The sequence below is a fragment of the Diadema setosum genome, chromosome 12, assembly GCF_964275005.1.
Source record: "Diadema setosum chromosome 12, eeDiaSeto1, whole genome shotgun sequence".
NCBI lineage: Eukaryota > Metazoa > Echinodermata > Echinoidea > Diadematoida > Diadematidae > Diadema > Diadema setosum.
The window spans coordinates 13760943-13785909 of record NC_092696.1 but is presented as its reverse complement, the minus strand read 5'-3'; the positions used below and the strand labels follow the sequence as shown (position 1 = coordinate 13785909).

The 24967-nt window shown below is 37.9% G+C and overlaps 1 protein-coding gene across 1 annotated transcript in view; it reads left to right on the top strand.

Annotated features, from left to right (window-relative positions):
- LOC140236193 (alpha-2,8-sialyltransferase 8B-like) overlaps window positions 1-24967 on the top strand; it is a 52879-nt gene that overhangs the window by 19552 nt on the left and 8360 nt on the right. The window contains exons 2-3 of the mRNA XM_072316161.1: window positions 10390-10480; window positions 12938-13492. Coding sequence (XP_072172262.1) covers window positions 10390-10480; window positions 12938-13492 — 646 coding nt within the window. The remainder of the gene's footprint in view (window positions 1-10389; window positions 10481-12937; window positions 13493-24967) is intronic.

Below are 24967 nucleotides of genomic sequence, written 5' to 3'. Positions count from 1 at the left end.
AACACTGATTAAAGAGCCGACTGCTTTGCCAAGGTAAACAGTCGTCAATAACAGGGACCAAAATAGTGTTCGTAGGAGTAAGAATACTTTTTGGAAAAAAAAAAATGAAGAATGGAAAAAATGAATCTTTCCAAGGGCGTACTGTGATTATCATGTGATACAAGTATTATAATTGAGGACCGACATTTCTGTGGCCTATTTACCCAGCTTTACTGAACACCAGAATACCTTTTAGAATACATAAGGAGAAAAATCGGTAGCGAGTCACTTTGTACAATGGTTGAATGAAACGTGAATCATGCCTACCGTAATTATGAGTATAGATGCGCTTGTGTATAAAAAAAAAAGAAACATTATATATTCGAATTCGCGGGGAAAAAATGTTTGATGGCTAATGTTTTAGGATGAACAGAACATTGTAGTCAGTCATCTTGAAGAACCGATTACTGCACAAAGGAAAGTGGACATGTCATTGGAAAAAAAACCCGAGAAAAATATTCGTAAATGACAAACGTGATGAACATGTAGATGACGTAATCATTAACGTGCATTATGTGACTTGCTCTGTCACTCCGGGTTGTAGATTGCACATGCACGTCAGTTTCACGCATCAACAAAAGAATCATTCTATAGAATGGTGCAATATGAAATTATTATTCCTATTTATAGCTATAAATCAAATAGAGCACTGCTATACATGCAACTTTACATCAAACAGATATGGATACACCATAGTATTATTCTACATTCAAATTTCCAGCCGTTAATTTAATATTTTTAAATGAGGGAGAGGAACAGTTTCTAATTTAAAAACAACTCTTCTAAAGAAATTATTTATAGTTGATAGATCTACATAGATGTATTTTTCCATCAAGAGAAAGAAAAAAGAAAAATGAAATCACCGTGAGGACATTGTATCGTTTGTTATTTGAGTGATGGTCAACACATGGTAGGGTCCATGGTCAACAAAAACAAATGTAGATTTGGTGACCTGTTTTATCCGTTTATTTTAAACAACAGTTTGGTTGAAGCCAGTCTAAAGAAATTGAATTCAAAGCAAAATAAAATAGTAAGAGTTATACATGGAGCGAACCCGAAATCTAATGCAGGCCCGTTATACTCAAAACTAAAATTGCTTACTTTGAAAAATATCACCACCTATCAGCAATGTATTTTTGTATATCAGTGTGTCAACAAACTTATGCCTGACCATTTTGTTCAATTGTTTGATATCAATCAGAATGTGCATAATTACAATACACGCTCCTCGTCATTAATGCATTTGCCCAGACCCAGAACCTTGTCGTACCAACATAATATTCGTTTTATGGGCCCCAAGAAAAGGAACAACTATCTAAAGACATCAGAAATGCACCATCTCAAAATTGTTTTAAGATAAGACTCAAGAAAAAGCTGTATTCATCCTTATAAGGTAGTTTATAGTGAGGACTGCTAAATTTCTCTTTCTTGCTCTTCCTTGTTTGTTTTAGTATTACAAGTGTATATATTTTTGCGTTCTCTTTACCTCTTCTTAATATATTTTTTTTCTTTCTTTCTTCTCTTTTCTTTTCTTTCTCTTTTTCCTTCTTCCTATCTGTTTTCCTCCTGCATCCTTAGCTTTAGTCTCTTGTGTATCTGTATTTCGTCTTGTAAATGTATATTAATGTCTTTTTAGCTATGTTTCAATCAGATTCAACTACGTTTTCAAATGTTAAAGGTGCACTCACTTCAAGCTGTGTTTACTGAGTTGTCATCTCCAGTTTGTCATTACTGAATTGTTACTGTTGTTACACGAATTGATCAGGAAATACATGTTCTATTGAATTGAATTGAAAATATACCAAGGATCAAAACAGTAGGCCTATACTGACTCAATAACGTGCACGTGCCGTCATGCAGCTGTAGATAGAAAAAAAAATAATGACAAATACAGCTGTTGAAACCACGATTAAGTGGGAAATCGCTTTTTTGCAATGATCTCAATGGATACATGAACACAACCTAGCAAAAATATGCAGTAAAATACTCAGTAATGGAGTCGAACAGAGTGAGAGACTGTATAGGAGGCCTTGCATGGCCCAATACATAATTTGCACAAGGCGATTATGGTTTTTGTTTTGTTTTTGTTTTATTTATTTTCCGTATAAAAACAACGACAAAACAATAATCGTACAGTCAATAGAATGATATTAAAATACGGCTGGATTGCCCTACTCAGCTGTGCTTACACGACACAGCTGTTCTACCGAGGGGTCCAGGAACAGGTTGTTTACATTTCGACTGCATTGACTCAAAGAAAAACGCAAAACAGCTCATTGCAAGCGTACGTTATAATACACAGCACTTGCAGAAAACCTCAAAATTCATATACATTATCAATAGTTTATTGCAAATTTGCACTACAGAAAGTTTATAACAAAATTAATGGATGCTCCTTTAATATGACTCAAAAATTTACCTACATCTGTCCTTTGACAGATATCAATGCAGTAACACCATTCTATTCACTAAATATTGCCATGGTAAGACGGAGTCAGGAAAATATCTGGCTGCCAAGCAATTAGTGTATACCCAGCTTGAGCATTGTACATCGGGTTGGATGCAGTATCAAAACTCCAAAAACAAATTACACAATTTATATTAAATATCAAAATTTTGACCTCAAGGAAGCAGAACAAAAGAAGAAGGCATGCATAGATTATACACAGGTCATCTCGCAAGCAAGCCACAAGCGGTATTGCAATTGAATTACACTGCCACATTTCTGAAACATGTGAGGCTCCTATGTCATCATCCTTGTTCAGTGAAATTTGTTTAAGGTTTTTCAAAGTATTGTTTCTCTGCTCAAGGGACAAAAAAAAAATCCACAAAGTTATACATGGAGCTGTTGATTTATGTATACTATACATGATGTAAAATTATGAAAATCGTCTGGAATGCCCCTTTCCAGATTATTTTCATAATACTCAGTATAAGGGGTATTCTAGACGATTTTCATAATTTCACATCATGTACGTAATAGGCCCTACATAAATCAGCAGCTCCATGTATAAACTTGTTGAATTAGTTGTGGACCTTGAGCAGAGAAACCAATCATAATAATCTGAAAATCTTAAACAAATTACAGTGAACAGTGTTGATGACATTAGGAGCCCCGCATATTTCAGAACTGAAGTAGTGTGATTCCATTACAAAACAGCTTACTTTAATAACAAGTTCACCTGTGTAGAATCTATACATGCCTTCTTCTTTTGTTTTGCCTCCTTGAGCCCCAACTCATATCGTGCATTCTTAGGGTGAGGCTGACATGTCAATATACTTAAGTTCATTGCAATTTGTTATAAATTTTGAAAACATTAATATTCCTCATCCTATATTCTGAAACTCTTTGTTTTGGTTTTTTTTTTTGTTTTTTATTGTTCCACATTCCACATATTCAACAAATACATAAAACATAAACATTACAATAAAAAAGCATGGATGAATTGTCAAGTACAGCTTATAAGACAATAAAACATGTGAAATATGAGGAATCTACATAGAAGCATTGCTTGTAAGGTGTAGATTCCTAGATGCGGATGTGAGAATATTTCTTACTTGGTATATGTAATCAAAGGAATGACAATTTGTGAATTGGAGAAAAATAAACGCCAAAAACAAAAAAAAAACAAAAATAAATAAAAGAAAAAACAAAGAAAACAATGTCCGCGGCACAAGACTTCTTGAGAGTTGCGTGATCACCCGAGCGAGGTACAAGTCAGATGCAGTGTACAATAGGAGAGATACCAAATGTGTACAAAGGAAGTTCAGGAGATAATACAGAAATCGCGAGCGAGGCACATGTTACATAATCGATAATGTCAGTAATGTGAAGTATGAACAGAGAATGTCGAGGAGGATTGAACAATAGCTATAGATATGAACTCTGAAAAACTAGTTTAAGTTTATGCTTAAATGAATGAAGAGACTGAGATTGGATTTGTACTCTGTACTCAGGATTTTTACTCTGTACTCAGTAGGCCTATAAATTAATTCAGGGGCGGATCCAGGAATCCCGTAAAGGGGAGGGGCCATTGCAAAAAAAAAATGAATAAATAAAGGGGGTATCATAATTATGCACCCCCTTTTTTCTTTTATTTCTTTTGTTTTAACCAGAAATAAAGAGGGGGTGCTCGCACGGTGTGCCCCCCTCTGAATCCGTCACTGTACTTAAGTCTGAAAATCTTCCGGAGGTCTGCATTAAGGGGTAATCCAAATATCCAACAATCCAAAAATAAGTTAGTCTGAAAAGAAAGAGTGAAATATTAGGAGTTCAACGGCAAAATGTTGATTGAAATCTGGTGAAAAAATTAGGAAGTTATGACATTTTGAAGTTACGCTAATTTTTCAGGAAACAGTTCTTGAATGGTCAATATGAATATGCAAATGGAAAAGTGAGCATGTCATCCCCTCGCAACTTGCCATATAGTTTGGACATAAAATTGTGAAATTTCCAGTTTTTCATTCAAAGGCAATTTTGCTCGAGGCTTAAAACGGTATATCTAACTGATCACTATTCTGAAGTTACTCAACCAGGAATAACATCATGTTTGAAACTTCAGTGACAGAATCATTGAACTTTCGTCATTTTTTTTTTTTTTTGTACACGACCAGTGGAAAATTGTGAGGTTATGACATGGTGAGCTAATTTGCATATTCATATCATCTGTACAAAAACCGTTTTGCAAAAAGATAACAAAAGTACAAAATGCCATAACTTCCTATTTTTCGTCCGATTTCAGTCGAATTTTTACCGTTGAACTGGAAAGATTTTACTCTTTTTATCAGACTAACTTATATTTGGACTGCCTTCCCTTTTTAAGGGACTAATAGAGAGGAAGCAGGGGCCAGGCAGCACATACAGAACAATATAGCCAGACACCGTCCAGTGGCATGGACATACATCATAGGCAACATGATTTTAGTCAACTATAGTTAGCTATGTGCATTTTGGTACAAACTACCTTTCTTATTTCCCAAGTAGTTAGGCACTTAATTCATTTTGGAAGCGGCATAATGCGTAAATTTGCCCGCGTATTTTTTTTTTAATGAAATTCATGTGCTAAAAAAGAAAAAAAAAGAATGATAATAATGATTTGCGTATAGACCATAAGTGACCAGAGTGGTCCGTCAGTTGACACTTCGAAAGGCAACCATTATTCATCAATTTTGTCGTGTCCATTCTATTATACTGAAAGTATGACGCGTTCTTTTACTGTGATTACGATAGTAATCACTACATAGATGAATCACGGATGTTTCTCCCAGTGACTTAAAAAAGCAAACAAAACAAAACAATACGAACATGCTCGATTACTTCATTATGAAGTCACAGTCACAGCTATCAGAGCATGTCAACACTATAGCCATGCAGACAGCGCTTCCGTCTACGTTCTAACACTATAATATGCACACATTCACTGACTGCACTTTGGAAAACAATAAGTATTCGTTTGCCCATACAGGCCCACAATCACCCCCACCATGGTTTTATATTTAACTATGATTGTAGAACTTAGTTTTATATGTAAATATGAACATTTGAAATCTATAAGATAAGCAAAACATGCTAGAAAAATAAAATGGAACTTAACTTCAGAAAGCTTGTTAAGCGTATAGGTTCCCGCATAGAAACTCGGTGTGAAGAACCACATATGGGGCACCTTACATTTTACAACATACCATTCATTACTACTTTGTCAAAACATTCCATAAAAAGATCCCAAATGACGCTATTATGCAGCTATTATGCAGCTAACAATACGCAAAGCAATGAATGGCAAGGCACAAAACTGTGTTTGTTATTCTGCTCAGTGTGAGGCATCCAGGATAAGAATGTGTTAGAGCTTATAGATACAGATAGTCTGTCTTTAGACACGTTGTTAGAGGTGGAGCCTAACAGGATGGAAAAAAAAATGAAGAGAATGTGAAAATATGTAAGATGAACTTTTTCTTCAATTATACATGAGGCTGTTGATTTATGTACTATACATGATGTAAAATTATGAAAATCGTCTGGAATGCCCCTTTCCAGATTATTTTCATAATAAGGGGTATTCCAGACGATTTTCATAATTTCACATCATGTACGTAGTAGACCATACATAAATCAGCAGCTCCATGTACGTATAAACTTGTTGAATTAGTTGTGGACCTTGAGCAGAGAAACCAATCGTAATAATCTGAAAATCTTAAACAAATTACAGTGAACAGTGTTGATGACATATTTCAGAACAGAAGTAGTGTGATTCCATTACAAAACTGCTTACTTTAATAACAAGTTCACCTGTGTAGAATCTATACATGCCTTCTTCTTTTGTTTTGCTTCCTTGAGCCCCAACTCATGCATTCGTAGGGTGAGGCTGCCATGTCAATATTGCAATTTGTTATAAATTTTGAAAACATTGATATTCCTCATCCTATATTCTGAAACTCTTTGTTTTGTTTTGTTTTGTTTTTTATTGTTCCACATTCCACATATTCAACAAATACATAAAACATAAACATCACAATACAAAAGCATGGATGAATTGTCAAGTACAGCTTATAAGACAATAAAACATGTGAAATATGAGGAATCTACATAGAAGCATTGCTTGTAGGGTGTAGATTCAAAGATGCGGATGTGAGAATATTTCTTACTTGGTATATGTAATCAAAGGAATGACAATTTGTGAATTGGAGAAAAATAAACGCCAAAAAAAAGAAAGAAAAGAAAAAAAAAAAGAAAACAATGTCCGCGGCACAAGACTTCTTGAGATTTGCGTGATCACTCCAGCGAGGTACAAGTCAGATGCAGTGTACAATAGCAGAGATACCAAATGTGTTCAAAGGAAGTTTAGGAGATAATACAGAAATCGCGAGCGAGGCACATGTTACATAATCGATAATGTCAGTAATGTGAAGTATGAACAGAGAATGACGAGGAGAATTGAACAATAGCTATAGATATGAATTCTGAAAAACTAGTTTAAGTTTATGCTTAAATGAATGATGAGACTGAGATTGGATTTGTACTCTGTACTCAGATTTTTACTCTGTACTCAGTAGGCCTATAACTTATTTCAGGGGCGGATCCAGGAATCCCTTAAAGGGGAGGTGCCATTGCAAAAAAAAAAAAAAAAAAATCAAAGGGGGGTATCATAATTATGCACTCCTTTTTTTCCTTTTATTTCTTTTGTTTTAACCAGAAATAAAGAGGGGGTGCTCGCACGGTGCGCCCCCCTCTGAATCCGTCACTGTACTTATAGTTGTTCAAATGTAAAAGTCTGAAAATCTTCCGGAGGTCTGCATTAAGGGGTAATCCAAATATCCAACAATCCAAAAATAAGTTAGTCTGAAAAGAAAGAGTGAAATATTAGGAGTTTAACGGCAAAATGTTGATTGATATCTGGTGAAAAAATTAGGAAGTTATGACATTTTGAAGTTACGCTAATTTTTCAGGAAACAGTTCTTGAATGGTCAATGAATATGCAAATGGAAAAGTGAGCATGTCATCCCCTCACAACTTGCCATATAGTTTGGACATAAAATTGTGAAATTTCCAGTTTTTCATTCAAAGGCAATTTTGCTCGAGGCTTAAAACGGTATATCTAACTGATCACTATTCTGAAGTTACTCAACCAGGAATAACATCATGTTTGAAACTTCAGTGACAGAAACATTGAACTTTCGTCATTTTTTTTTTGTACACGACCAGTGGAAAATTGTGAGGTTATGACATGGTGAGCTCATTTGCATATTCATATCATCTGTACAAGAACCGTTTTGCAAAAAGATAACAAAAGTACAAAATGTCATAACTTCCTATTTTTCCTCCGATTTCAGTCGAATTTTTACCGTTGAACTCGAAAGATTTTACTCTTTTTATCAGACTAACTTATATTTGGACTGCCTTCCCTTTTTAAGGGACTAATAGAGAGGAAGCAGGGGCCAGGAAACACATACAGAGCAATAGAGCCAGACACCGTCCAGTGGCATGGACATACATCATAGGCAACATTTAGTCAACTATAGTTAGCTATGTGCATTTTGGTACAAACTACCTTTCTTATTTCTCAGGTAGTTAGGCACTTAATTCATTTTGAAAGAGGCATAATGCGTAAATTTGCCCGCGTATTTTTTTATTTATGAAATTCATGTGCTAAAAAAGAAAAAAAAAAGAATGATAATAATGATTTGCGTATAGACCATAAGTGACCAGAGTGGTCCGTCAGTTGACACTTCGAAAGGCAACCATTATTCATCAATTTTGTCGTGTCCATTCTATTATACTGAAAGTATGACGCGTTCTTTTACTGTGATTACGATAGTAATCACTACATAGATGAATCACGGATGTTTCTCCCAGTGACTTAAAAAAGCAAACAAAACAAAACAATACGAACATGCTCGATTACTTCATTATGAAGTCACAGTCACAGCTATCAGAGCATGTCAACACTATAGCCATGCAGACAGCGCTTCCGTCTACGTTCTAACACTATAATATGCACACATTCACTGACTGCACTTTGGAAAACAATAAGTATTCGTTTGCCCATACAGGCCCACAATCACCCCCACCATGGTTTTATATTTAACTATGATTGTAGAACTTAGTTTTATATGTAAATATGAACATTTGAAATCTATAAGATAAGCAAAACATGCTAGAAAAATAAAATGGAACTTAACTTCAGAAAGCTTGTTAAGCGTATAGGTTCCCGCATAGAAACTCGGTGTGAAGAACCACATATGGGGCACCTTACATTTTACAACATACCATTCATTACTACTTTGTCAAAACATTCCATAAAAAGATCCCAAATGACGCTATTATGCAGCTATTATGCAGCTAACAATACGCAAAGCAATGAATGGCAAGGCACGAAACTGTGTTTGTTATTCTGCTCAGTGTGAGGCATCCAGGAGGAGGATGTGTTACAGCTTATAGATACAGATAGTCTGTCTTTAGACACGTTGTTAGAGGTGGAGCCTAACAGGATGCAAAAAAAAAAAAATGAAGAGAATGTGAAAATATGTAAGATGAACTTTTTCTTCAATCATTCAGTGATTTGGTTACGTACAGATCAAAAGGCACCAATGGAGATCAACGTGCATTACACTTGCATTGGCAGAGACCCTTCCATGCTAATTCGACTTTGCACGATGAACCCGGCCGTTGAAATTGGATTCGTTTCACTCTGTTTTCTGTCAGTTTAACCTATCCTCGAAAAATTCCCGCACTTCGAACGCTATCTCTGTGTCCTTGTTGTCTCTCTCCTTATAAATGTGATATCAATGTCTGTTGTGCTATTAAAGGGGCCCTGAAATCCAAATGCATGTTGATTAGTGTTGATTTATGATACCCTCAACATCACTTTTGCAGTAAAACATAACATTTCATATATTTTTAACAATTTTTTCTTCTATTTTTCTTCAGATTACTTGGGAAGTGGGAACGCCCACAAAAATCCTTCTAAACCAATCAATATTAATATTCTTGAGATGACCTCATCTCTCAATCATTGCTAAAGTACTGAAATGTTTAACAAAGGACATTGGAATGCACCTTCCTCTCGACTCAGCATAACTTGCATGTTTTTGTCATATGAATGTGACTAACAAAAGACATGGCGAGGGAATATGCAAGTTATGCTGAGTTGAGGGGAAGGTGGATTCCAATGTCTTTTGTTAAACATTTCAGTACTTTAGCAATGATTGACAGATGAGGTCATCTCAAGAATATTAATATTGATTGGTTTGGAAAGATTTCTTTTTTTGTGGGCGTTCCCAAGTAATCTCAAGAAAAATAGAAGAAAAAATCGCTAAAAGTATATGGAATGTTTTTAGATATTTGTTTCACCGCAAAAGTGATGTTGAGGGTATCATAAATCAACACAAATCAACTTGCATTTGGATTTCAGGGCCCCTTTAAAGGCTTACAATCAGGGGTCCAAATATGGAACCTTGGGGAAAACCAGAGTCGATTACGAATTGCAAGAGTTAACGACGCCCTGGCTGTACGACAACTATACAAAAACGATTCGAAAACAATATTAACAATATGAAAAAAAGAGATGTAAATACCTCATCAAATAGCGAATACCACCAGCACTGACTGTATAGCCTTTTGTCAAGGCCCTTTCGCTGTAAACAGGCGAGACCAGTCGAGCGCGACTACCCCGCTCAGCTGGGCTCTGATCTTCACCATACAGCGAGGGGGCCTTGACAAAAGGCTACACTGACTGTCGAATGAAACGTTTCGTGTAACTAGGCCTAATGATTTTGCTAATGGCGTGACGGGGAATGAATGATCGAATTTATTCATTGTGAACCCCGTGTTTTCTTTAATATGTTTTGATCCAGATCGTTATGGCATTGTGGAGTCCGTGCAAGTACAGACGACAGCAGCAGCAAGACGGAGAGCCTCCAAGCCAAATGAGTTCATTTTGGCAAGGTAAAACTCATCACAGTATGGGTCTGCAGTAAATGTGTGTATATGAAGAGCACTTGTGACATAGCAAGTGATATTCTAGAAGTTATGATTATAAATATCCTATATTCTCTCATCACTTTTGTCGAGCCCACCGTAGGTGAGGGAGACTAAGGGATCGCCTGCGGCGTCTGTCCGTCCGTCGTCCGTCCGTCGTCTGTCCGTAACGCTACAAAAACTTCAATAACTCTTTACTCTTGGCTTCAATTGTACTCAAACTTCGAGGGAAGAGGGGTCATACGAAGTTTCACATTTTACCATATATGAAGGTCACCTCAAGGTCAAAGCTTACAGGCAGGGGTCAATAAACTTTAGGGCCCAATGTTAAGTTTTTATGGCGCGTTTCTATTATGGGTCATAACTTTTGATCCATAACTCCATTTGTGACCTAACTTTGATGGTAGATGTCCCTTGGGGAGTGGATGGTCACCACAAGGTCAATGGTCACAAGCATGGGTCAACGAACTTTTAGAGCCCAATGTTAAGTTTTTATGGCGCGTTTCCATTATGGGTCATAACTTTTGATCCATAGGTCCGTTTGTGACTAATAAACTTTGATGGTAGATGTCCCTTGGGGAGTGGATGGTCACAAGCATGGGTCAACGAACTTTTAGAGCCAATGTTAAGTTTTCATGGCGCGTTTCTATTATGGGTCATAACTTTTGATCCATAGGTCCGTTTGTGACTAAACTTGGATGGTAGATGTCCCTTGGGGAGTGGATGATCACCACAAGGTCAAAGGTCACAAGCAGGGGTCAACGAACTTTTAGAGCCCAATGTTAAGTTTTTATGGCGCGTTTCTATTATGGGTCATAACTTTTGATCCATAACTCCATTTGTGGCTAAACTTTGATAGTAGATGTCCCTTGGGGAGTGGACGGTCACCACAAGGTCAATGGTCACAAGCATGGGTCAACGAACTTTTAGATCCCCATGTTAAGTTTTATGGCCCGTTTCTATTATAGGTCATAACTTTCGATCCATAGGTTCGTTTGTGACCAAACTTGGCTGGTAGATGTCCCTTGGGAAGTGGATGGTCACCACAGGGTCAAAGGTCACAGGCATGGGTCAACATGGGCCCAATGTTAAGTTTTTATGGCACGTTTCTTTTTTGCCATAAATTTTTACCCTTTTTACCCTTTTTTTATCTGTTATGTCCCATTCGCGTACAATTTCTTGTACGCGAATGGGCGAGACACATTATGGCACTTGCCTTGTCTTTGTTTTTAAGCAGCTTTAATCACAAATATCTTAACCTGTCAAGAATGGAGTAAGCTCGATTTGCCAATAAAACTCTTCATATATCGTCATGTGCTCGGAAAAACGACGCGAACGCTATGCACCGGCGAGGCCCATTATATTCACGCGCCTCACGTGCGTTTCGCGTCATTCTCCAGGGCATGGATTCCTCGAATCGCGTGCGTTCTCATTGTTCCCCCGGGCACACGACGGGATGTTAATGAATGTGTGCCCGTGCATCACAAAAACGAACAAAAAGTCGCACGCACTGATTTTGTGTGAGGACCGAATATAGGTGAAAAGGGTCAATTTGGTCAATCTTAACTTTTTTATATTTTGCGAAAGAGCAAGCCTTCTGCTACATTATGCTAAAATTTGGTGTTATAAAATGAACAGAAAAGTGTGTTTTTGAGCAGTTTATCTCGAACACTTTTTTTTTTTAGAATAGTGTGATTAGGTGTGTCTTTAGAGTCCCCCTTTCATTTCTTAAAAAAAACACCCTGTACACACTCGTCACTTTCAACTCTAATAACTTTAGAAAGGATGATGCTACTGCTTTGAAAGTTGGCATTTATCATGGTCAGAATGTGTTAATAGAACATGCTCAATTATTTCAGCTTAATCTGATCATCCCTTTATTGTGGTTAAACCGGTGGGTTCATCCTGCTTTTTTTTTTTTTTTTTGGTTCCAGTCATTGCACAGGTAGCACGGCTTGTTGAAGATTAAACGCTTGAATAGACCATGTGCTTCAAAGCCTCTTTTCTCAGTTCACACTTTTCTAGAGCGTGTGCTTTTTTCCAATATTTAGATAGGTTAGGAGGGTCCATTTGATTTGAGTTATACATCATTTTAAAGCTTGAAGTCTGCTCTTTCAGAATATGCTCTTAACTAAAAGTGCATGTCTGGCGACTTTTTGTTTGTTTTGTGGTGCAGGGTCATATATATATATATATTATACATATACATATATCATCAAAAATAAAACTGAAACCAAGTTCATGCTGTAATCACCAATAGTTTATTTCAGCACACAAATTTTTGAGCGAAAATGACAGAATCAAGTACACTTGAATAGAAAATGTCTCATTATTTAGATGCAATATGTATTGCATCAATCAAATATTGATTGATATGTGCTTTAGTATTTTGATTTCATTTTTTTTTTATTAATTGTTCTATAGGAAAAACTTCACGACGAATATGACGCGCGAGAAGATTATACAAATATTTCTACCTGGAATACGGCCAAGTAAAATGAAAATCACCAAGTATCGCCAAATAACTGGATTGACGGGGAACAAGCAGACCAGGTCACTCCCACTGGTAGATTCCTGCGCACTCGTGGGAAATAGCGGCATTCTATCTAATAGCAGTTGTGGTGACGACATCGACGGGGCGGATCTAGTTCTGCGAATGAACCTCGCTCCCGCCGGAGGGGAATACGCTCGTGATGTTGGATCGAAGACTAATCTGACAACGATTAACGGCGAACAGGGCAGAGCGATGTACGCGTGCGCTAAGGTCGAATACACCCATACACCGATTGACAACTTGCCAAGCGATTGTCGACGTTTGTTTAGACTCATGCAGCGTCTGAATAACACTGTAATTTGGTACGCTAAAGGTTATATGGAAATTGGACACATCAAGAAAGGACTGGACTTTTTCGAGAAATACCATGGTTTGAAGGCTTGTTTCGCCTACAGTCCGGTTAGTCCATTTGGTGCAACAGGAAAGTGCGTATGATGGCTTGAATTTATTCGGACTGTATACTTTTCCCGCTATTTTATGTTTTTTTTTATTTAAAAGTTCAATCCCTTTTGCTCTGATTATCGTCCCATTTCACAAAGAGCAAGAGCTCTGAAAGACTGTGCACTAATCGGAATGAAAGGACCGTAAAATTTCGCAGATCTCTCACTTATCTTTTGATGAGCTTAATTTCAATGTTTTTCGAGGCCATCCATGATTCCTAAGAAATCTTTCAGTGAACTCCGTGGTCTCCATGGTCTCCAAAAGTTTTTCAAACAGGTAGAGACCATTCAAGAAAATGGTCTTTCCGTGGTCTTTCAACATGCAGTCTTTCAGGGATCTCTTGATCAGCTCACGAGGGTATACAGGAATAATCTTTCAATTATCGTTTGACAATTTCTCAATGAATTGCCAGGTACTTAATATGGAAATTATCATTGAATGATTGTCAAGAGAACATTGAGGGATATCATTGAAAGTCTATCAACGTGTCTATAGTCCCTCGCAGATCTCGCTGATGCTACGAAGATCTCATATGGAGTATTTCAAGAGATGTTACGGTGGTCGTTTAACAGTCTCTCAGTGCATGTTCTGTAAACCTTAAATTTTCCACAGAGATCTGTTAGAAATTTCTTGGAGAAATTACTTTTTGGTCTTTCAGTGATCTTTTATCAAGGGTTTTTCAAGAGCCATTCCACATAGATGTTATTCTTATCTTGTACTGGAGACTGCTAAGGGATCTTGGCAATTTTTATGTCCCCCAGTGGTTCTTTAAAGGGCTTCCGTTATGTGGAATTGGGACCTTAGCATCAATTTGGTCGTTTAAACATAATTATCATATCAATGCGCTAAGCAAAAGTTCAAAAAGTAGCATTTACTGAAACACTTAATGTTCTGTTTGTCCTAAAGTCATTCATTTTATTCAAAAACGTGTCTTGCATGTCATTGAGTGGGTTTAAAGGCATCATTTACCATTCGCAGATGAAACGAGAACCTGCAGCTTTAGTTCTTCAAAATAGGTCTCAATGTGAGTCAGGGATAGAAACAATGTAAAAAAAAAATAATCAGTGTAATCAATAGCAAGTATTGTTAAATATACAAAGTTTATATCGATGTAGATTTTGATTCATCCAGGTACTATGCTAAAAGCGTGTAAATCAAATCTGTTCGACTGGACTTATTTGTGAAAATCACGGAGAGAACGGTTTCGTGACTCGTCCGAGTCACTTCTTCAGCTCTGTCTGGCTGGCGAGCATTCACCCGTGGAGGGTGAATGGGCGATGTTACTGCCTTTATTGTCTGTACGTCGGGGAATTTTGCGGAGCACCGACTTTTATGTTGGTGAAAGGTTGTGTCGGAGTCCCCCTCCCCTGTTGAGTGAAGGATTTTCCGCATTCACATACACAGCTTCACGGACTGCTCTTTCAAACCATCTGGTCTCTTTGTCGATGAAGTCGACCTCTTTGTCCTCAAAGTTGTGTGCCCCGTGTTCTTCAGGTGGGATGAACACAGCAGACTCGTTCCCAGCTGATCCGGATCTGCGATGTTGGTAGAGACGTTTGTGGAGAGGCTGTTGGGTTTCACCGATGTAATTGTCTTTACAGTCCTTTCCTTGACACTGTATCCTATATATATTGCATTGTTCCGTTTGTGTTTCGGGATTTTGTCTTTGGGGTGTACCAGTCTCTGTCGAGGAGTGTTGGCAAGTTTGAAGAACACCGGAATCCGGTAGGAGCTAAAAATCCTTTGGATTTTTTTCTGACAGTCCTTGGCAGTATGTACGGAAGCTTAAAAGTGCCAACCAGATGACGAGATAAGAAGACGAGAAGACAGGTTAAATACCGAGAAGCCGAGTTATTGCAACTCGGCAAGTCGACTTGCTTGGATCAAGAAGACAAGATGACAAGTTGTTGAAACTCGGTAAGTCGACTCGTTTGGGACAAGACGACATGATAACGAGTTGTTGAAACTCGGCAAGTCGACTTGCTTTGGACAAGAAGTCAAGATGACAAGTTGTTGAAACTCGGCAAGTCGACTCGTTTGGGACAAGAAGTCAAGATGACAAGTTGTTGAAACTCGGCAAGTCGACTCGTTTGGGACAAGAAGTCAAGATGACAAGTTGTTGAAACTCGGCAAGTCGACTCGTTTGGGACAAGAAGTCAAGATGACAAGTTGTTGAAACTCGGCAAGTCGACTCGTTTGGGACAAGAAGTCAAGATGACAAGTTGTTGGAACTCGGCAAGTCGACTCGTTTGGGACAAGAAGACATGATAACGAGTTGTTGAAACTCGGAAAGTCGACTTGCTTTGGACAAGAAGTCAAGATGGCAAGTTGTTGAAACTCGGCAAGTCGACTCGTTTGGGACAAGAAGTCAAGATGACAAGTTGTTGAAACTCGGAAAGTCGACTTGCTTTGGACAAGAAGTCAAGATGACAAGTTGTTGAAACTCGGAAAGTCGACTCGTTTGGAACAAGAAGACATGATAACGAGTTGTTGAAACTCGGAAAGTCGACTCGTTATGGACAAGAAGTCAAGATGACAAGTTGTTGAAAATCGGCAAGTCCACTTGCTTGGGACAAGAAGTCAAGATGACAAGTTATTGAAACTCGGCAAGTCGACTCGTTTGGGACAAGAAGTCAAGATGACAAGTTGTTGAAACTCGGCAAGTCGACTTATTTGTGCCAAGAAGATATGATAACGAGTTGTTGAAACTCGACAAATCGACTTGCTTGGGATAAGAAGTCAAGATGACAAGTTATTGAAACTCGGCAAGTCGACTTGTTTGGGAAACAAATACATGATAACGAGTTGTTGAAACTCAGCAAGTCGACTCATTTTGGACAAAAAGACATGAAAAATTTAATGAGTTGTTGAAACTCGGGAAGTCGATGTGTTTGGAAAAAGAAAACATGATAACGAGTTGTTGAAACTCGGAATGTCGACTTGCTTGGGACAAGACGTCAAATGACAAGTTGTTGAAACTCGGCAAGTCGACTTGTTTTGGACAAGAAGACATGAAAACGAGTTGTTGAAACTCGACAAGTCGACTTGTTTTGGACAAGAAGACAAAATGCTGAGTTGTCAAAACACGACAAGTCGACTTGTTTTGGAAAAGAAGACAAATTGGTTAGTTAGTGGAACAGAAAAGTCGACTTGTTGCGGACAAAAAGACAAGTCAAGTCAACGAGTGGTTGGAATTTGTTTAGGACAAGAAATCAAGGTGACAAGTTGTTTTTCGACATTTGGGGTCTAGGAACACTACCCCCTGGAAAACTAACCTCCGGATAACATGCCACTTGGATAATTATCCCTCAGGACAATTCCCCCCTAGGGCAACTACCTGTCGGACAACTAACCCCATAGGGCAATTACCCTCCAGGGCAATTACCCACTAGGACAACTACCCCCTAGGACAACTACCTCATGGACAACTATCCTCCTAGGGCAATCACCCCTCTGGACGATTCCCCCTTAGGACAACTACCCCATGGATAACCACCCCCAGGATGACTACCCTTGGATAACTTCCCCTTTAGGATAACTACCCCCAGATAACTACCCCCGCAGATATCTACCTCTTGGATAACTACCCCCGGATAACTACCACCAGAGAACTACCCCTGGACAATTCCCCCTGATTACTACCCCTGGATAACTACCCCCCCCCCCCCCCCATAACTACCCATGGATAACTACCCCCGGATAATTACCACCCGGAATACCCCACTCCCCCATTACTTGCCCTCCCCCCTCCCCTCAGAAAAAGAAATTCCCTGGATAAGTTTAGGGCCTTTACATCCTGGTTGAATATCTCACTCAACGTGAAAGACGTTAGCAGCTGTATCCACGTTCTCCGATATAAGACATTCATGTACTATAGTATATAATTATTATATACATCTTTAACACAATATGGAGCCTTCTTTTATGTGGCCTAAACTGAATGATGATAAATGTTCAGTTATTGGTTTTCAGAATCATATGTTAAGTAAATTCGATCATTAATGATGTTATGTCCATATCGGTCCTGTCTCTAGCACTTGTATACTTCATCAAAAACAGCCCGTAACTTATGTGTGATAGTCGATCACGAAATCTCATATCGAAGTCATATAGCTCAAGTTCAGCGGAATGTTAGATATCAGTTGGGTTATTTAAGTTTCAAATATACGATTCCTCTTTTTTGATGTTGTTGTTGTTGGATCAAAATTTGCAGCTGATATCAACGGCATAAATCCGTACGGGGGGGGGGGGGATGATCGGCGATAGTCACCATTACCACGGTTACATGCAAGCCAATAACCTGACCGGCGCACCCTTTTGTTTTTTGTTTTTTTGTTTGTTTGTTTTTTTTGAGGGGGAGAAGCTTGGTGACCCCCCGCCCCCGACACACACACACACACACTTAACAGGGAGCGAATGTCCCATTCTTTTGCATGAATTATAAAGTGGAAGGGAAGTGGCAGCAAAAAATATGGAGTCTTTTTGTTCTTGTTTTTGTTTGTTTGTTTTTGCTTGTCAATATGAAGAATTTTTTGTTGTTGTTTCTCTTGTCTTTTGATTTCCTTTCTTCTTCATTAAAAGGTAATTTTGACCCCCCCCCCCCCCAACCTTTGAAAAATATGGCGCGGCCCTGAATAGTGCCCAATTAAATTCAATAAACTGGTAACATTTCTTTTATGTAATAAAATTATGTACAGACCATTCCCCCCCCCCGCCTCCATTAAAGGGGGAATTTACGCCCATGGCTGTTATGCTTAATCATTCTTTGCCTTCTTCTCGGTTGGGTTTTTCGAATTCGCTATTGTGTAATATTCCAAAAAAGAAAAGAAAAGATGTCACAAAAACTTATTACATTGCAGTACATCATTCGGTTCATACCCTTTCCCCGTATACCTACTCTATTACTGTCATCTATAAAATGTTGAAATCCAAACTTAAAACGTATCTGTTCCCCTCACAATGAGGACCATAACTGCAATATGTAATGTTGGGAACGATTGCAATCTTTATCTGGTATCTGTGGTTGTTTGTTGCTTGTCATTTTCTTCTGTGTTTTCTTGTTTGAACATGTATGATATTTAAATTCATTTTTATTTCTTGAAACGCCATCGAAAAAAGTAGACCTGCGCCCTGTGCAAGTATAGGCACCATTATTAGTATTTATTTATGTATTTATTCATTCATTATTATTATTATCATCATTATCATTATCATTATTAATATCATCATTATTCACATAATCATCATTATCATATGTGAAGCAAGCAAGCTTTTCACGATTACATTCCTGGACAGAATGCAGAAATGGGGATCTCTGAGCGTTAGCCTTGGATGACCAGCACGACCGCAAAGTAAACAAGCAAACAAGCAAGTAAACAAAGGGACAAGACAAAAAAAAAAAAAAAAAAGATGGTTAATGTATTATCGGCTCTGAGCGGCTCGGGAATACCGAGATCATTACAAAGAAACGAATAATTAATCACTGTGATTTCGAAGACTTCGTTGATACCCGTTATTTTTCGCTGTTCACAGAATATGAGTTTTTCCGACTGAAATAACAAACGATGTTAGAAAATTTAAATGGGAGTGGTAATTTTCTTGTGTCAAATTAATTGGAGGAGAGGTGATTTTTTGGGGCCTAATTTTAGAAAAGGGCAATTTTAAATGGAAATAATGTTCTGTGTTACCTATAATGTAGTGGTTACTGCAAAATGATGCAGCAGGGCAATACTGAAATGAATGCTATGTGAGTCCGGCAGCCGAGGGGGCTAAGTACTTTTTCTCTGATATATATATATATATATATATATATATATATATATATATATATTCTTTGTTGATTATTCATCTTTGGGATCTCTACAATGATATTCAAGTGGGTGTGGAGCTCTCACCATTGGGCAATTTTAACTATTCAAAGTGGCGTCCAAAATGGCCGCCATGAAGCCTATACAAGAGTCAGAAAAATGTCACTAAAACACTAGTACTTCAATTAGAACACTTATCTAAACGGCCAGTAATACTAGTACAATGTCTTTAGTCGAACAGAATCTGGTTGCCATGGTAACCATCAAATAATTGGAACAAACCTCAAAAAAGTTAGCAAAGTATGCAAAATACACAAAAATGCCTGTTATTTGTGCGACGTCAACGATATATCAATTACCTGCATACCTCTTAAAAAGAAAGCCTTAATGAAGTTACCATTAATCTAGCCTTAATTTATATTTATAGTTGCCATAGCAACCTAAACTTGAATTTAATTGTGAATAAATGCCGAAGGATTGAATTGCAGTATAGCAATGATGTGAAAATGTGAAATACCATATTTCAGGTCTTTACTCCACATATTCCTATATTGGTTACACAAATCCAGTACCTCTCTCTGTTATAATTATGAAGTTGATATGTCCTGGTTGCCATGGTAACTGCTCAATGTCACTTTCAAGGACAGTCCCATAACATGCATACATACACATTGCAAAAAAATTGCTTGACACTATTAAAATTAGATGGCAAGAGACTAACATCTTTATGTAATACTTACTGGATGGATAAACCGACTGTTAGCTGGGATGTGCATGTTTTCATTTGTTTCCAAGTTGCAATACAAAAATAAAATCATACAATGTGAAATATTTTCATGGTTTTGTCAAATATTGGAACATACATTGCAATATTACAGCCTGCATAAATTTCCTTAAAAATCGTTCATTAAGTGTTATGTGAAAACAACATTTCAAAAATGAGACTTCCTATGTGGTACAAGGTGAAGGCTATAATGAAATAACTTTTACATTCATGACATTGACATCAATACATACATTGTTCGTAATAAACTACATGCAGTCCTTGAGAATGAAATAATCCAGTTTGTTTCATGATTTCCTGTTAATTATCTCACTATACTTACCTGTAGTTTTTATTCATGAGTCATGCATATTAATTTAACCGAAGTTGATATTATACAAGTGTATAAGGCAAAAACACTCTGAAAAAGAAAATATGTGTTTGTTATAATTTTCTGTAAAAAACAAAAAACAAAAAACATATTATGACTTATTTCCTTTGCAACTGATTGACAAATTGCCCTACATCGATGTAAATAAGCACTGAATTGATCAGTGTTTAGTTGTAGCCATGATAAAAAAAAATCATGGGCGTACATACTCGAGCAGGATTCGAACCTACGACCTCCTGATTACCGGACAGGCGTCATCTCCACTAGACCACCGAGCTTTCGCCCGACAGCAAGTGTTGGTTCTAATCCTTATAGTATGCAGCGGGTACTGCTTTGTTATTTAAATTCATGAAATTCTTCCGTCAAGATGTGTTTTCTTTGCAACTGATTGACAAATTGCCCTACATCGACGTAAATAAGCACTGAATTGATCAGTGTTTAGTAGTAGCCATGATAAAAAAATCATGGGCGTACATACTCGAGCAGGATTCGAACCTACGACCTCCTGATTACCGGACAGGCGTCATCTCCACTAGACCACCGAGCTTTCGCCCGACAGCAAGTGTTGGTTCTAATCCTTATAGTATGCAGCGGGTACTGCTTTGTTATTTAAATTCATGAAATTCTTCCGTCAAGATGTGTTTTCTTTGCAACTGATTGACAAATTGCCCTACATCGACGTAAATAAGCACTGAATTGATCAGTGTTTAGTAGTAGCCATGATAAAAAAATCATGGGCGTACATACTCGAGCAGGATTCGAACCTACGACCTCCTGATTACCGGACAGGCGTCATCTCCACTAGACCACCGAGCTTTCGCCCGACAGCAAGTGTTGGTTCTAATCCTTATAGTATGCAGCGGGTACTGCTTTGTTATTTAAATTCATGAAATTCTTCCGTCAAGATGTGTTTTCTTTGCAACTGATTGACAAATTGCCCTACATCGACGTAAATAAGCACTGAATTGATCAGTGTTTAGTAGTAGTAGTTTAGTAGTAGCTTTTTTTATCATGGCTACTACTAAACACTGATCAATTCAGTGCTTATTTACGTCGATGTAGGGCAATTTGTCAATCAGTTGCAAAGAAAACACATCTTGACGGAAGAATTTCATGAATTTAAATAACAAAGCAGTACCCGCTGCATACTATAAGGATTAGAACCAACACTTGCTGTCGGGCGAAAGCTCGGTGGTCTAGTGGAGATGACGCCTGTCCGGTAATCAGGAGGTCGTAGGTTCGAATCCTGCTCGAGTATGTACGCCCATGATTTTTTTATCATGGCTACTACTAAACACTGATCAATTCAGTGCTTATTTACGTCGATGTAGGGCAATTTGTCAATCAGTTGCAAAGAAAACACATCTTGACGGAAGAATTTCATGAATTTAAATATTATGACTTACTTTTCTTGTTTCATTTCTGTAGTACATGTAGGTTTCTAAAGTAGGTCATGTAAGTTTTTTAATATTCAGGTTCCAGTTCTGGTGAGTAGCTTATTTTTACTTTGCTTCATTATGCGAGGAACTATAGTATCGAAGACATAGGGAGGGGATGAGCAAACTTAAAGAATCTTAGATATCTTACTTGATTCTCACTCTGTTCTTCCTTACCACTCTCTCTGTTCCCTTTTCTACCGTCTCCACTAATAGTACAACTTCAACTTCCGACACATTATTATCCCCCGCTCTTCACTTTTGCCCTCCTTACTATCCCCATATGTCGCTTCTCTCTTCAATTCCCCTCTTTCTAGTCTCTTCTGCCAAGCAACGATGCGGTTAAGGACTACGTACACATGGTGTCACCGCAAACCTTTCTCCCTCAAACTCCCTCAAAAGAAGTTCCATTGCAAAATATCATTACGCAAAACTTTACTTTTCACTGTAATACACAGAGCCGACGCAAACAAGGAGTGAGGACTCGCCTCAACTTTTTTTTTTTTTTTTTTTTTGGGGGGGGGGGGCATAATACATAGGAATATATAGAGTCTTACCACCAGGATCCCCACACTTTTGTATACTTAATAGGCACAAGAAAAGTGGGATAGGCCCCTCATCTTTTTTTTTTTCTTGTCAGCTGATTCAGCCTATTACCCCGGAAGTAATATCAGAAAATAATAGTTAAGCCCTCTTCCCCCTCCTTTTTCTTTCTTTTTTTTTTTTTTTTTTGCTTGTCAGTAAAACCCAAAAGTGGCACCAGAAATATAAACTGGGCCGCCTCACTTTTACAAAACATGGCGCCAGCCCCGATATGAGTGGTTCTTATATTAAGGGATGTTTAAGAATAAAGTGCAAGATGAGTCTTTGAACTTCTTAAATTTTCATATCTTTCTATGCTTGAAATCAGGATAAAACCGATTTTGTTAAGCTAAGATTTATTTCTGGCTACTGGCTACTTGTAAGCCGATTTTGTAATCTAATCTTTATGGTTTGACATCGTGGTTTAACTCTCAAACAAGTAGCACATGTCTTCTAAAGGTGGCCCAACTCATGGCTTAACTCTCCTTGCTCTGCATGAGTGTTGACATTTATTTTTCAAAAGAAAGTTCTTTTTTTTATTACGCAATTTCCTAGAAGAGTAGAAGAAATTTTCATAGCTACAAGACAGGTTTATAGTTGTTCTTCAATTTGGTAAGAAACACTTGTTGTGAGCAAGAATTGATTAGGAAACATATCCAAAAATGGAAAAAGTGGTTCAACTCTCCTGCATCTCCTCTACTTGATATCATAGGATTTTCTTTAATGTATATAATTTTATGATGCTTCAAGACATCGTAGGCAGTTATCTCTTCAGATGATACTCTCATGGTAACATGTATAACACCAAGAAAAAGGCAAATTCGGAAGACAACGATGTAGTCAGTTTCTTTTACAGATTGATAAGCTTCCTATATATATATGTATATATATATATATATATATATATATTACAGGTTACTTATACATTTTGAAACATCCCAGGACTATACATTCGTATGTAAAATATCATGTCTGCAACCAGCCAAAGAGCAAGTATCCATGGCAACCTTCTACTCAGGTCCTTTAGGTAGAATAGTTTCTACGAATTTCTGCCAAACATTCTGGTCAACATGTCCCTCACCACACACACAAACCCGATTCCATATCATTTGGTATTTATATTGTGCATTTTAGGGATTTTAAGCTAATTCAATGTTTACCGTGGCAACTGTCCTGCAACAAAAAAATGTCAAAAATATCTTGTTCAAGTTATTGGACCTTTGGACAAATGCTCCAATCCAAACGTTGATATAGTAGCATATAAAACACATGATTACATACATTTTCCTATATTGAGGGCTGTGTGGCGGCCATGTTGGACGCCATTTTGAATAATCAAAATTGCCCAAGGGTGAGAGCTCCACAACCACCTGAATACCTTTGAAAAGACCCAAAAGATGAATAATCATCAGAGAAAAAAAAAAACTGTATCAGAGAAAAAGTACTTCGGCCAAAAAAAAAAATGGCTTTAGGCTGCCGGACTACTAAATACGGTTTAAACAGAAAATAGCATCGACATTCTCCTAGACACATCTGGAGGCGGTGATAAGAATTTTCAAAATAGATGCAGTAATGTACTCATTATTTTATGAAATAAAGGTAAAATATGTGGGCCCATAAGTAGACATATTCATCGGGTACTCCATGACATTTCATCCCTGCCTGCCTCTGAGTAGTTGTCGTGGGCCGTGGGTTCGGGGGATGCCCGATGGGGAATTGTTCTGGTGAATTGGCCTGGAGGGTAAGAAGTTTGATATCCAGAGGTAATAGTTGTAGGCTATCAGGATTGGTGGGAAAGCCTTAGAGGGAGTAATCAACCGGGTGATATTTATCTGGTGGGTAATTGCCCTGCGAAAATTGTCCTGGTGGTATTTATCCGGGGACGGGGGATGTTTTCGGGGGAGGGGTGAGTTGCAGGGGCGTCACCAGCTTTTTTTTTTTCAAGGGGGTGCGTTTTGACAGTAAATGTAAACTGTGAGATTTTTTTTTTTATTTGATTTATTGGATCCTGTGTCATCAGGTACATTTACACATACTCTATATATGTACATACATGTGATTGTATACATACACGAATCTTTCGCTATGAAGGACTATACGGGGGTACATTATGTGACGGTGTGAGATCCTCGACGATGATCAATTTCGCTCCTTCAGTGCGGAGGGTGTGGGAGGGGGATACCCCCTCCCACGGTGGTAACTTTTTGTAAAAACAAGAGTGTAGAGCATAGTGAAAATGAAAATACTATGAAGGACTATTACGGGGATACATTATGTGACGATGTGAGATCCTCGGCAAGGGAGCGAAGCAACCAAGCGGGAGAGGGTGTAGGAGGGGGATACCCCTTCCACGGAAGGACTTTTTGTAAAAAGAAAAAAAAAGGAGAATTGCATAACAATTAAATGCGAGCGAGCGGAGCGAGCGAGCTTGAAAATTTTGATATTTTACAATCCCAAACTGCGGTTTGTAGCTATATTTT